This window comes from Lithobates pipiens, unplaced genomic scaffold, assembly GCF_037356315.1.
Source record: "Lithobates pipiens isolate NorthernLeopardFrog02 unplaced genomic scaffold, aLitPip1_a1.2 Scaffold_47, whole genome shotgun sequence".
In the NCBI taxonomy this organism is placed as follows: Eukaryota; Metazoa; Chordata; class Amphibia; order Anura; family Ranidae; genus Lithobates; species Lithobates pipiens.
The window spans coordinates 2,144,546-2,159,846 of record NW_027507871.1 but is presented as its reverse complement, the minus strand read 5'-3'; the positions used below and the strand labels follow the sequence as shown (position 1 = coordinate 2,159,846).

Below are 15,301 nucleotides of genomic sequence, written 5' to 3'. Positions count from 1 at the left end.
CAAAAGAGGACGTTCAATGACTCCAGCGCCACCTTTGGTCAACTTCTGTATTGTAGTCTGATCGTTTGCATAGGCTCTGAGCATGCGTGTTTGTACCTTGTACAAAAGTCCGATGCTTTTGCGTACACACGGTCGGACTTTGCTCCATCGGACTTCTGTTGCCAGAAAGTTTGTCCGTTCGCACAGCCAACAAAAGTCCGATGAAAACAGAAAAAGTTTGTCCGATGGAGCGCACAAACAGTCGGATGTTGCTCCAAAACAGCTAATTTGCATGTTTGTTGTCAAAAAGTCCGACCGTGTGTACGGGCCTTTAGGCTGGCCACAATAAAAGGCCACTCTAAAATGTTCAGTTTTACTGTATTGGGGGGTTCAAAAACCAGTCAGTATCTGGTGTGACCACCATTTGCCTCACGCAGTGCAGCACCTCATCTCCTTGGCATAGAGGTGATCAGGTTGTAGATTTCAATGGCTGTGCCAAGTTGTTGGATATTGGTGGGAACTGGAACACGCTGTGGTATCCGCCGAACCAAAGGATCCCAAACATGCTCAGTGGGTGACGTGTCCGGGGAGTGTGCTGACCAAACAAGAACTGGGATGTTCTCAGCTTCCAGGAATTGTGTACAGATCCTCGCACCACGGAGCCATCCCTCATCACACTGCACCACGGAGCCATCCCTCATCACACTGCACCACGGGGCCATCCCTCATCGCGCTGCACCGCGGGGCCGTCCCTCATCGCGCTGCACCGCGGGGCCGTCCCTCATCGCGCTGCACCGCGGGGCCGTCCCTCATCGCGCTGCACCGCGGGGCCGTCCCTCATCGCGCTGCACCGCGGGGCCGTCCCTCATCGCGCTGCACCGCGGGGCCGCCCCTCATCGCGCTGCACCGCGGGGCCACGCATTATCGCACTGCACCACGAGGCCGCACATTATTACGCTGCACCACGGGGCCGCGCATTATCACGCTGCACCACGCGGCCACGCATCATCACGCTGCACCATGGGGCCGTCCCTCATCGCGCTGCACCTCGGGGCCGTCCCTCATCGCGCTGCACCTCGGGGCCGTCCCTCATCGCGCTGCACCACGGGGCCACGCATTATCGCGCTGCACCACGGGGCCGCGTATTATCGCACTGCACCACGGGGGCCGCGCATTATCGCGCTGCACCACGGGGCCGCGCATTATCGCGCCGCACCACGGGGTGATGGTCGTGGATGAATGGCACAACAATGGTCCCCAGGATCTCGTCATGGTATCTCCATCAATAAAATGCACCTGTGTTCATTGTCCATAGCATACGCCTGTCCCTACCATAACCCCACCCCCACCATGAGCCACGCCATCCACAACTATGACATCAGCAAACTGCTCACCCATACACCACACACACTGTCTCTACAGTGAGAACCGGGATTCACACCTCTCCGAAGTTCCAGACGCCATCCGATGTGAGTATTTGCCCACTCATGTTGGGTATGAGGAAGAACGGCGGTCAGGTGGAGCCCCCAATGAGGAGGACCAGCAGATGAGCTTCCCTGAGACGGTTTGTAGCAGAGGCTGGTCTCGGACGATGGTGGAGGTGAAGAGGCTGGATGTGGAGGTCCCGGTCTGGTTACACGTGGTCTGCGGTTGTGAGGCCGGTTGAATGTACTGCCCAAATTCTCTGAAACAGCTTATGATAGAGAAAGGAACATTCGCTTCAAGGGCAACAGCTCTGGTGGACATTCCCGCAGTCAGCATGCCAATTGCACGTTCCCTCAGAACTGGTGGCATCTGTGGCATTGTGCCGTGTGATAAAAGTGAGCATTTTAGGGCGGCCGGCCTAAGGCACACCTGTGCAATAATCATCCTGTCTAATCAGCATCTTGATACACCACCCCTGGGAGGTGGAGGGATTATCTCAGCAAAGGAGGAGTGCTCACCAACACAGATTTGTGAGCAATATTTGAGAGAAATCTTATGTACAAAGAAAGTCGTAGATCTTTGCGTTCAGCTCATGATAAATGGGGGCTCAGTATATATATATATATGTGTATGTATGTATGTATGTGTATATATATATATATATATATATATTGTATATAGTATATTGTCTGATACGATGGTGTGCTCAGTGTGTGAACGTGTTTTCATATTTATTGTCATGTTTGGGTCTAGATGGCGTCGGCGGGAGCGGTGGACACCACCCGGGCGCACCTTTTCTATTATGCCGGGGAGCGGGCTCGCGTCCTGGCGCAGTCGTATTTTGAAATGAGCCCTCTGCATTTCTCCTACACTCAGCTGGTGTGTCGGACGGCCATTGAAGGTAAATACAAGCTGCATTGTATACATGTTACAGGGCTGGTCAGTGTGTCAGCCGGAAAGCACCAATCAGAAATGAGGGAACCTTCCAATCAGCAGAAAAGTCTCACAAAAAGTTGGGACATTGACTTGAAAGTTTTAATGGTCAGCTGACATCTGGGATTTTTTTCAGCTCTGTTTTTTTTATAATGGGATTAGATGGGATTGGCGGAATTTTAGGACCTCTTTACTGTTGTGTACAAACCTCAGTAGCTCAAGGAGAAATTTGCATACAAACATGAATGAGTAACACAGGTGAGAGATAAAATGCTTAAAAGTGAAATATAAATATCTAGCAAAACCTTCAGTGTGCCAAATACAGTATCTCACCAAAGTAAGTACACCCCTCGATGACATTTCTTCTCTCTTTTCATGTGACAACACTGGAGAAATGACACTTGTCTACAATGTAAAGTAGTGAGTGTACAGCTTGTATAACAGTGTAAATTTCCTGTCCCCTCCAAATAACTTAACACACAGCCATTAATGTCTAAACCGCTGGCAACAAAAGTCAGTACACCCCTAAGTGAAAATGTCCAGATTGGGCCCAAAGTGTGAATATTTTGTGTGGCCGCCATTATTTTCCAGCACTGCCTTCACCCTCTTGGGCATGGAGGTCACCAGAGCTTCACAGGTTGTCACTGGAGTCCTCTTCCCCCTCCCCCATGATGACATCACAGAGCTGGTGGATGTTGGAGACCTTCCCCTCCTCCACCTTCCCTCTGAGGATCCCCCACAGATGACCAATAGGGTTTAGGTCTGGAGACATGCTTGGCCAGTCCATCACCTTTACCCTCAGCTTCTTTAGCAAGGCAGTGGTGGTGTTGGAGGTGTGTTTGGGGTGGTTATCATGTTGGAATACTGCCCTGCGGTCCAGTCTCTGAAGGGAGGGGATCATGCTCTGCTTCAGTATGTCACAGTACATGTTGGCATTCATGGTCCCCTCAATGATCTGTGTAGTGTTGTCACATGAAAAGAGAGAACAAAAGATTTACACACATGTCACTGGGGGTGTACTTACTTGCGGTTGCCATTCACTTTTTTCAAGAAACTATTTGCACATAAAGCATTGTGAAGATTGATGAAAATGTATTCATTTTTATAGTGGTTTTTACATAATGAGATTACACAATAATTGTCATGATAATAGGTTGTACTTTGTATTTTGTTATACCTAAAAGGTAAGGACTTCTGCTCTGCTGTGTATTTAGCTAACCCATAGTGCTCTGGGAAGCCTTTGTCATCTGTTAAAGCTATTACATTTGTATTTCTATAACAAAGAGTCTGTTTGTGATATATATATATATATATTACTGTATGTGTAACCGGCTACTCCACCTTTTAACTTATAGACCATTTGGGTGTTCTGCCCCTCCAGGTCCGGAGGAAGGATTTCATTGATAACTCTGATCTTTCTTATCTCTCCTCTGTTTAGGGGAGCAGGAAGGTCGCACAGACCTCAGTCACCCCGTCCATGCTGATAATTGTATCCTGGACACGGAGGAGAAAGCTTGCTGGAAGGAGCCACCTGCGTACATCCACAGAGACTACAGGTGGGGTGATGGGGCCACTTCTATATAATACTCTGACATCACTTCCTGTAAATCATACTCTAAATAGCTGAATGTTTGTGAACACCAAACCATCACACCACCAGGACTGCACTTAGTCCGGCCCCCATCAGTTTAAAAGGGGGGCCCAGGCACCTGCTGAGCAGGAGGACCGTTGGTGTCACTGGGAGGAATAGTGCCCCATCATTGGTGTCAGTGGGAGGAATAGTGCCGCATCATTGGTGTCAGTGGGAGGAATAGTGTCCCATCATTGGTGTCAGTGGGAGGAATAGTGTCCCATCATTGGTGTCAGTGGGAGGAATAGTGCCCCATCATTGGTGTCAGTGGGAGGAATAGTGCCCCATCATTGGTGTCAGTGGGAGGAATAGTGTCCCATCATTGGTGTCAGTGGGAGGAATAGTGCCCCATCATTGGTGTCAGTGGGAGGAATAGTGCCCCATCATTGATGTCAGTGGGAGGAATAGTGTCCCATCATTGGTATCAGTGGGAGGAATAGTGTCCCATCATTGGTGTCAGTGGGAGGAAATAATGCCCCATCATTGGTGTCAGTGGGAGGGAATAATGCCCCATCATTGGTGTCAGTGGGAGGAATAGTGCCCCATCATTGGTGTCAGTGGGAGGAATAGTGCCCCATCATTGGTGTCAGTGGGAGGGAATAGTGCCCCATCATTGGTGTCAGTGGGAGGGAATAGTGCCCCATCATTGGTGTCAGTGGGAGGAATAGTGCCCCATCATTGGTGTCAGTGGGAGGAATAGTGCCCCATCATTGGTGTCAGTGGGAGGAATAGTGCCCCATCATTGGTGTCAGTGGGAGGAATAGTGCCCCATCATTGGGGTCAGTGGGAGGAATAGTGCCCCATCATTGGTGTCAGTGGGAGGAATAGTGCCCCATCATTGGTGTCAGTGGGAGCAATAGTGCCCCATCATTGGTATCAGTGGGATGAATAGTGCCCCATCATTGGTGTCAGTGGGAGGAATAGTGCCCCATCATTGGTGTCAGTGGGAGGAATAGTGCCCCATCATTGGTGTCAGTGGGAGGAATAGTGCCCCATCATTGGTGTCAGTGGGAGCAATAGTGCCCCATCATTGGTATCAGTGGGAGGAATAGTGCCCCATCATTGGTGTCAGTGGGAGGAATAGTGTCCCATCATTGGTGTCAGTGGGAGGAATAGTGCCCCATCATTGGTGTCAGTGGAAGGAATAGTGTCCCATCATTGGTGTCAGTGGGAGGAATAGTGCCCCATCATTGGTGTCAGTGGGAGGGAATAATGCCCCATCATTGGTGTCAGTGGGAGGGAATAATGCCCCATCATTGGTGTCAGTGGGAGGAATAGTGCCCCATCATTGGTGTCAGTGGGAGGAATAGTGTCCCATCATTGGTGTCAGTGGGAGGCAAGTGCCCCATCATTGGTGTCAGTGGGAGGGAATAATGCCCCATCATTGGTGTCAGTGGGAGGAATAGTGCCCCATCATTGGTGTCAGTGGGAGGCAAGTGCCCCATCATTGGTGTCAGTGGGAGGGAATAATGCCCCATCATTGGTGTCAGTGGGAGGAATAGTGCCCCATCATTGGTGTCAGTGGGAGGAATAGTGCCCCATCATTGGTGTCAGTGGGAGGGAATAGTGCCCCATCATTGGTGTCAGTGGGAGGGAATAGTGCCCCATCATTGGTGTCAGTGGGAGGAATAGTGCCCCATCATTGGTGTCAGTGGGAGGAATAGTGCCCCATCATTGGTGTCAGTGGGAGGAATAGTGCCCCATCATTGGTGTCAGTGGGAGGAATAGTGCCCCATCATTGGTGTCAGTGGGAGGAATAGTGCCCCATCATTGGTGTCAGTGGGAGGAATAGTGCCCCATCATTGGTGTCAGTGGGAGGAATAGTGCCCCATCATTGGTGTCAGTGGGAGCAATAGTGCCCCATCATTGGTATCAGTGGGAGGAATAGTGCCCCATCATTGGTGTCAGTGGGAGGAATAGTGTCCCATCATTGGTGTCAGTGGGAGGAATAATGCCCCATCATTGGTGTCAGTGGAAGGAATAGTGTCCCATCATTGGTGTCAGTGGGAGGAATAGTGCCCCATCATTGGTGTCAGTGGGAGGAATAGTGTCCCATCATTGGTGTCAGTGGGAGGGAATAATGCCCCATCATTGGTGTCAGTGGGAGGGAATAATGCCCCATCATTGGTGTCAGTGGGAGGAATAGTGCCCCATCATTGGTGTCAGTGGGAGGGAATAATGCCCCATCATTGGTGTCAGTGGGAGGAATAGTGCCCCATCATTGGTGTCAGTGGGAGGGAATAGTGCCCCATCATTGGTGTCAGTGGGAGGAATAGTGCCCCATCATTGGTGTCAGTGGGAGGAATAGTGCCCCATCATTGGTGTCAGTGGGAGGAATAGTGCCCCATCATTGGTGTCAGTGGGAGGAATAGTGCCCCATCATTGGTGTCAGTGGGAGGAATAGTGCCCCATCATTGGTGTCAGTGGGAGGAATAGTGCCCCATCATTGGTGTCAGTGGGAGGAATAGTGCCCCATCATTGGTGTCAGTGGGAGCAATAGTGCCCCATCATTGGTATCAGTGGGAGGAATAGTGCCCCATCATTGGTGTCAGTGGGAGGAATAGTGTCCCATCATTGGTGTCAGTGGGAGGAATAGTGCCCCATCATTGGTGTCAGTGGAAGGAATAGTGTCCCATCATTGGTGTCAGTGGGAGGAATAGTGCCCCATCATTGGTGTCAGTGGGAGGAATAGTGTCCCATCATTGGTGTCAGTGGGAGGGAATAATGCCCCATCATTGGTGTCAGTGGGAGGGAATAATGCCCCATCATTGGTGTCAGTGGGAGGAATAGTGCCCCATCATTGGTGTCAGTGGGAGGGAATAATGCCCCATCATTGGTGTCAGTGGGAGGAATAGTGCCCCATCATTGGTGTCAGTGGGAGGAATAGTGCCCCATCATTGGTGTCAGTGGGAGGAATAGTGCCCCATCATTGGTGTCAGTGGGAGGAATAGTGCCCCATCATTGGTGTCAGTGGGAGGGAATAATGCCCCATCATTGGTGTCAGTGGGAGGAATAGTGCCCCATCATTGGTGTCAGTGGGAGGAATAGTGCCCCATCATTGGTGTCAGTGGGAGGAATAGTGCCCCATCATTGGTGTCAGTGGGAGGAATAGTGTCCCATCATTGGTATCAGTGGGAGGAATAGTGCCCCATCATTGGTATCAGTGGGAGGAATAGTGCCCCATCATTGGTGTCAGTGGGAGGAATAGTGCCCCATCATTGGTGTCAGTGGGGGGAATAGTGCCCCATCATTGGTGTCAGTGGGAGGAATAGTGCCCCATCATTGGTGTCAGTGGGAGGAATAGTGCCCCATCATTGGTTCAGTGGGAGCAATAGTGCCCCATCATTGGTATCAGTGGGAGGAATAGTACCCCATCATTGGTGTCAGTGGGAGGAATAGTGTCCCATCATTGGTGTCAGTGGGAGGAATAGTGCCCCATCATTGGTGTCAGTGGAAGGAATAGTGTCCCATCATTGGTGTCAGTGGGAGGAATAGTGCCCCATCATTGGTGTCAGTGGGAGGAATAGTGTCCCATCATTGGTGTCAGTGGGAGGGAATAATGCCCCATCATTGGTGTCAGTGGGAGGAATAGTGCCCCATCATTGGTGTCAGTGGGAGGAATAGTGCCCCATCATTGGTGTCAGTGGGAGGAATAGTGCCCCATCATTGGTGTCAGTGGGAGGAATAGTGCCCCATCATTGGTGTCAGTGGGAGGGAATAATGCCCCATCATTGGTGTCAGTGGGAGGAATAGTGCCCCATCATTGGTGTCAGTGGGAGGAATAGTGCCCCATCATTGGTGTCAGTGGGAGGAATAGTGCCCCATCATTGGTGTCAGTGGGAGGAATAGTGTCCCATCATTGGTATCAGTGGGAGGAATAGTGCCCCATCATTGGTATCAGTGGGAGGAATAGTGCCCCATCATTGGTGTCAGTGGGAGCAATAGTGCCCCATCATTGGTGTCAGTGGGAGGAATAGTGCCCCATCATTGGTGTCAGTGGGGGGAATAGTGCCCCATCATTGGTGTCAGTGGGGGAAATAGTGCCCCATCAGTGGTGTCAGTGGGAGGAATAGTGTCCCATGGTGTCAGTGGGGGGAATAGTGCCCCATCATTGGTGTCAGTGGGAGGAATAGTGCCCCATCATTGGTATCAGTGGGAGGAATAGTGCCCCATCATTGGTGTCAGTGGGAGGAATAGTGCCCCATCATTGGTGTCAGTGGGAGCAATAGTGCCCCATCATTGGTGTCAGTGGGAGGAATAGTGCCCCATCATTGGTGTCAGTGGGGGGAATAGTGCCCCATCATTGGTGTCAGTGGGGGAAATAGTGCCCCATCAGTGGTGTCAGTGGGAGGAATAGTGTCCCATGGTGTCAGTGGGGGGGAATAGTGCCCCATCATTGGTGTCAGTGGGAGGAATAGTGTCCCATCATTGGTGTCAGTGGGAGGAATAGTGCCCCATCATTGGTATCAGTGGGAGGAATAGTGCCCCCTCATTGGTGTCAGTGGGAGGAATAGTGCCCCCTCATTGGTATCAGTGGGAGGAATAGTGCCCCATCATTGGTGTCAGTGGGAGGAATAGTGCCCCATCATTGGTGTCAGTGGGAGGAATAGTGCCCCATCATTGGTGTCAGTGGGAGGAATAGTGCCCCATCATTGGTGTCAGTGGGAGGAATAGTGCCCCATCATTGGTGTCATTGGAGGGAATAATGCCCCATCATTGGTGTCGGTGGGAGGAATAGTGCCCCATCATTGGTATCAGTGGAGGGAATAATGCCCCATCATTGGTGTCAGTGGGAGGAATAGTGTCCCATCATTGGTATCAGTGGGAGGAATAGTGTCCCATCATTGGTGTCAGTGGGAGGAATAGTGCCCCATCATTGGTGTCAGCTCTCCCGTATCATTTAGAGGGTGCCTGTATAATATTGGTGGTAGATGTGATTGGTTGCTGCCCTCTGTAGTGTATTGGGGGAAGCAGTCGGTTTTGGTTGGGGGGGGGTTGGGGGTCGTCCGATGATTTGGCGATGGTCTTTACATCTCTGGTCTCTCTGGCAGTGCGATGATTTACCTGAATGACGACTTCGGGGGAGGAGATCTCTTCTTCGCGGATCTGGATGGGACGTCGGTGACGGTGAGAATGAATTCCGTATTCGGATCCTCTCCTTTCCTCCTCGCTCTCCCTCTTCCCACATCTCCCTCCTACTGACTGGGAACCCCCAAATCTTATAGAGAGCCGAGACCCCGGAGAATAGAACGGTGGGCGGTGAAATGTTTTCTGTCTCACGGAGTTTTTATAACACAAATATTTCAGGAAAAAAAAAAAGAACTTTATTGAATTTTATTGCACAAAAACACGATCTAATAGTGAGCTGTGTGGTCAGATATAGAAGATGATGTCACGCGGAGAACATGGCGGTGATATTACGTCTTCTCATAGAACAGAAGAAAACGGCAAAACCGAAAAAAACGCAAAGGTGACGCTATAAAAACGTTTACGGGTTTCATGTTTAGAGTTAGAAGGAAGGTCAGGTGGTGGAATTATCGCTCTCGCTCTGGTGCTTTGTGATTGCTGGTTACATATAAATGTGGGATTTGCGTGCGCATTCACGTTTCCTCGTACGCACGGCGGCTCTTCAAATAAAAAAAAAAATGTTTATTCTTCAAACTATAAATATTGATGATTGAACATTTCCAGAATAGACATTGTCTCAGATCCCTGGTAATGCTAAGCGAGTGGGGGGGGGGGAGGGGGGAGAAAAGAGACGAGGGGGCATGGGGGGGGGGAGAGACGAGGGGGGGGAGGGGGGGAGAAAAGAGACGAGGGGGGGCAGGGGGGAGAAAAGAGACGAGGGGGCAGGGGGGAGAAAAGAGACGAGGGGGGAGAAAAGAGACGAGGGGGGAGGGGGGAGAAAAGAGACGAGGGGGGGGAGGGGGGAGAAAAGAGACGAGGGGGGAGAAAAGAGACGAGGGGGGGCAGGGGGGAAAAAAGAGACGAGGGGGGAGGGGGGAGAAAAGAGACGAGGGGGGGCAGGGGGGAAAAAAGAGACGAGGGGGGAGGGGGGAGAAAAGAGACGAGGGGGGGGAGGGGGGAGAAAAGAGACGAGGGGGGAGAAAAGAGACGAGGGGGGGCAGGGGGGAAAAAAGAGACGAGGGGGGAGGGGGGAGAAAAGAGACGAGGGGGGGCAGGGGGGAGAAAAGAGACGAGGGGGGAGGGGGGAGAAAAGAGACGAGGGGGGGGAGGGGGGAGAAAAGAGACGAGGGGGGAGAAAAGAGACGAGGGGGGGCAGGGGGGAGAAACGAGAGGAGGTCTACTGATAGGGAAGGCACATAAGACACCAAATTTTTAAAAAAAGATATAAATTTATTAATTGTATCAAAAACATATAAAATCCATATTCATAGCGGATTCGATGGACGATGAGACAATACTTGATAATCGTAATCTGAGGCGTTGATGAGCAGAACCAACATGTTTCGCACGATTGCTTCCTCAAGGTTTTGCATATTCCACAGATTTCTTCTGGTCCTTAAAATAATTAATAACCGTATGCGCCTCTGATTGGTCCACCACATCACAGGTGACGCAGATAACCACACCCAGCTCCCGCTAGGAGTCAGATCCCAGTTGGGCTGCCGGGGGGAAAAATGGGAAGAGTAATCTGAGAACAGAAGATGCAGATGAATCAGAACAGCGAGATGATGGAATGGCAGCTGCGATGTGAGATGATGGTGCACCGCATCGCAGGCAGCAAGACACGTTTGTCCTTTTCTCCATCACGACACCTTCCACCGCGTGTCACCTCTCCTCCTCCTCCAAGGCATCCAATAGGATCGCCTGTCCTTTCAGCCAATCAGGTGACGGGTCTCATGATGACCCATTTCCTGCTTGGCTGGGAGGAGGATCAGTGTGAGAATAGCGAATATTCAATCACTATTATCACACAACTGGGTGGTCTTGCAGCACAATGCTCTGCGCCCGAAGCCCACCCTTTTTTAAAGCCTAAATGAGCCTCAGATTCTAATCGTCCCCTCCCCCATTGGAATCCATGTGTCCTTTATGTAGATCAGGGGGCCGGATGGCATGGACGGGGGGGGGGGGGGGGAACCCATGTGCCCCTAATGGACGGACCTCCACTGGCCCTGCAGGCATCTCCCCGATACCGTCATTTAGAGCCAGCAGTCATCTCTCTGGTAAAAGTGATCAGAGCGACTAACTAGCCACTGGATTCCTTTTACAAGCAGCAGAAGGGAAAGCCCCCCCCCCCCGGACACCTTTGACAGCTTTACCACTGGGTTCCTGCCCTTCTTGTCCCTCCTGCCCCTCCTTGTCCTTCCGGCCCCTCCTTGTCCTTCCGGCCCCTCCTTGTCCTTCCGGCCCCTCCTTGTCCTTCCTGCCCCTCCTTGTCCTTCCGGCCCCTCCTTGTCCTTCCGGCCCCTCCTTGTCCTTCCGGCCCCTCCTTGTCCTTCCGGCCCCTCTTTGTCCTTCCGGCCCCTCCTTGTCCTTCCGGCCCCTCCTTGTCCTTCCGGCCCCTCCTTGTCCTTCCTGACCCTCCTTGTCCTTCCGGCCCCTCCTTGTCCTTCCGGCCCCTCCTTGTCCTTCCGGCCCCTCCTTGTCCTTCCGGCCCCTCTTTGTCCTTCCGGCCCCTCCTTGTCCTTCCGGCCCCTCCTTGTCCTTCCTGACCCTCCTTGTCCTTCCGGCCCCTCCTTGTCCTTCCTGACCCTCCTTGTCCTTCCTGACCCTCCTTGTCCTTCCTGACCCTCCTTGTCCTTCCTGACCCTCTTTGTCCTTCCGGCCCCTCTTTGTCCTTCCGGCCCCTCCTTGTCCTTCCGGCCCCTCCTTGCGCAATTTAAAGTGTGACATGTTTGGTATCTCAGCGTAACATCCTCTTCTTTTTATTTTCCCCCAAAAATTGGGTATTATGTTGTGTTTTTCTTTTGCATTAAAATTCAAAGAAGTGTATTTTCTGTTTAAAAAAACGCAAATATATGTGTGACATAAAGAACAAAAATGCAAAAACCTGTCCAAGTTATTCTCTGGGGGTCTCAGCTTAAAAATATATATAAATAATAAATAAAATATTTGAAGGTTCTAAAAAAAATTTCTAGCAAAAATACTGACTGTCAGAAAAAAAAACCTGGAAGGGGTTCAAGTGGTTAAAAAATACCCTGAACATTTCTAGGTTGGCAAATTATATATGAGAATGTAGTGCCTCCTTATGGTCTGTAGGGGGCGCTGTCTGCTTTATGTTTGAATTGGAATTCATTCTTTGCCTTTTACAGAATTTCCATGAAATACAAAGTAGCAAAAAAAGTCATTTCCAGTCTCTGAATATTTAACCCCTTCCCATCCGGACCACTTGTGACACTTTTCGCTCCTAGATGTAAAAATCTACTTTTAAAATGACTTGGAACCCCAAACATTATAATATGCAATATATATATATATATATATATATATATATATTTGTGTGTGTCATATTATTTTATTTATTTTTACTAGCAATCCTAGAGAATAAAATAGTGGATGTTGCAATTTGTATGTCACATGGTATTTGCACAGCGTTTTTTTTCGAGCACAATTTTTCATGAAATAAAAAAAAACTCTAAATTTAGCCCAATTTTGTTTTGTATAATGTGAAAGATGATGTCACAACAATGGCGGCAAATTACGGTGCTTAAAATTCTCCATAGACGACGCGTTTAAAGGCCTTTACAGGTTACCAGTTTAGAGTTATGCCGGAGGTCTGGTGATAGAATTATCGATCTCACTCTGACATTCGCAAAAATACCTCACATGTGCGGTGCGATCGACGTTGACATGTGTGCTTTCCCATTTGCGCGTAAAGCACGGTGGGACGGGGCGCTTTAAATCTTTTTATTACTATTTATTTATACAACCGGTGGTGGCCGGGTAAACAAAGGGGCAGAACCAGAAGTGACAAACTACTCATCACTACCGATTTCCAGGAGGTACGGGGGGGCGACGTTGGTTCTTTTCTTTTGTTACAAGGCCGCCGTCGCCACCGGTCTCATCTCTACCGGGCACCACGACGGGACTGAAGAGTCCGGGAGAGGTGGGGGGGCTGCCACCCGCAGAAGTGATCGAGTGTTTAATTAGACAATCAGATCATTTCTGCATGAAGGAGCTTTGGTTTCTGGGAATGTTCCTGGGTTATAATCCCTGCAGATCGAATGTTCCTGGGTTATAATCCCTGCAGATCGAATGTTTCTGGGTTATAATCGCTGCAGATCGAGTGTGTGAATGGGGAAAGTACTGCATTTTGGCCACTAGGTGGCACTGACTATAGTAGGGAATAAGCTCCTGGGCTCCCCCTGGTGGCCATGTTGTATTTTCCGAGCATCCAGAACTAGGTATAGTTATAGTTTTTAGTTATGTTTGACACGGGGGGGGGGGGGGGGTGGGGAACACCTGAAATTATTACCATTATGGACGGCAACACGATCCGCTATCAATATAAAGAGATCTCCTCACAGGAATACCTGAGAGGCCCAACAGCCTTAATTTATGTCACTTTTGGGTGGACCGCTCCTTTAAATCCTCCCTCATCCCGCACCCCCCTTCAGTCTTGCACAGGTGTATCGGCTCCTCCCCTTCAGTCTTGCACAGATGTATCGGCTCCTCCCCTTTCAGTCTTACACAGGTATGCCGCCTCCTCCCCTTCAGTCTTGCACAGGTGTAGCGGCTCCTCCCCTTCAGTCTTGCACAGGTGTAGCGGCTCCTCCCCTTCAGTCTTGCACAGGTGTAGCGGCTCCTCCCCTTCAGTCTTGCACAGGTGTAGCGGCTCCTCCCCTTCAGTCTTGCACAGGTGTAGCGGCTCCTCCCCTTCAGTCTTACACAGGTGTGCCGGCTCCTCCCCTTCAGTCTTGCACAGGTGTGCCGGCTCCTCCCATTCAGTCTTGCACAGGTGTTCCGGCTCCTCCCCTTCAGTCTTGCACGGGTGTCCCGGCTCCTCCCCTTCAGTCTTGCACGGGTGTCCCGGCTCCTCCCCTTCAGTCTTGCACGGGTGTACCGGCTCCTCCCCTTCAGTCTTGCAAAGGTGTACCGGCTCCTCCCCTTCAGTCTTGCACAGGTGTACCGGCTCCTCCCCTTCAGTCTTGCACGGGTGTACCGGCTCCTCCCCTTCAGTCTTGCAAAGGTGTACCGGCTCCTCCCCTTCAGTCTTGCACAGGTGTCCCGGCTCCTCCCCTGGACTGAAGCAGCTTCCTCTGATTTCTCTGCACACTGTGAGCCTGTCACAATGTGCATTAGTAGCTGTAGCTGATAGAGCCCCGCCCCATTTCCTGGCTGGAGGACATCCAGCATCATCCAGCACTTTCCTCCCCAGCCTGGATGTCCCTGGCCCCGCCCCTTTAATTTCTTTCAATTGCGGAGGCTCTCTATCATTGGTTGGTGATCTGGATGTAAAGCCAGCCTGCCCAGGAACACCGACACCCACCCAGCAGAGCGTTTTTATATTTGCATAGCTCCTCCCACTGCTTTCATCAGTAGCTCTTCATAGGAGTACTGAAGGCGGGGGCTGGGAAGTTTTTCTATGTACCGCCCCCTGCTGGCCCCTCCTACCAGCCATGATCTGCCTGCATTGCGTAGAGAAGCGCAGAGACCCGCTGATGACATCACCGGGACTAAAGAAGGATTAATACCGGAAACTTTATAAATGTTGTTATGATGATGGAAAATGTTCAGGTTGATGACGGGGGTTGGGGTGACGTGGGTTGGGGTGGGGTGACGTGGTTTGGGGTGGGGCTGGGGTGGGTGGATGGGGGGTGACCACTTGATGTAGATGTATGCGATCGTCTTCCGGTGGTCATACCGGTGCGGCTGTCCGCCATAATCCCGGGATTCTTCATCTAAAATCACTTTTCCAGGCGGCGGGAGGGGGTAGGAGGGGGCGCCCCCCACTGGTGCCTCTCCAGGGTCTCCTGTGCGGAAGGGAGGGTCTCTATGGTCTGGGGGGCCGGCAGTGACGCTGTGATGTCACTTCCGGTTAGGCAGTAAGCCACACCCCCTTTTCCTGTAAAGTAGAGATCAATGTTTTTCTATTGTAGAGAGGAGATCGGGGGTCTCTTTTGGCTCCCAAATGTCTCCATAGAGAGGACCAATGGCAGCTGGTGCTCAATATTTTAGGGGGGTGGCAAATAAACCTCCTCCCCCCCCCTCACTCTCACCATCCCCCGCAGCCTTACCTTGGCGAGGATCCAAGGCGGCTGCGCCCCGAACAGGAAGTGGGTCCTGGGACTCCCCGGCCAATCAGGTCTCAGGACCCGCTTCCCGATTGGCTGGGAGGAGAATCGGGAAGACAATAGTGAATATTCATTT

General features: G+C 51.1%; 1 protein-coding gene across 2 annotated transcripts in view; it reads left to right on the top strand.

Annotated features, from left to right (window-relative positions):
- The window catches only part of P3H3 (prolyl 3-hydroxylase 3), a 62,981-nt gene that overhangs the window by 30,061 nt on the left and 17,619 nt on the right, over window positions 1–15,301 (top strand). For both annotated transcript variants that reach the window (XR_013270023.1, XM_077467104.1), the window contains exons 11-13: window positions 2,158–2,305; window positions 3,776–3,893; window positions 9,019–9,094. Coding sequence is in view for 1 of the 2 variants with exons in the window: in XM_077467104.1 (XP_077323230.1) it covers window positions 2,158–2,305; window positions 3,776–3,893; window positions 9,019–9,094 (342 nt within the window). In the remaining variant the exon portion in view is untranslated. The remainder of the gene's footprint in view (window positions 1–2,157; window positions 2,306–3,775; window positions 3,894–9,018; window positions 9,095–15,301) is intronic.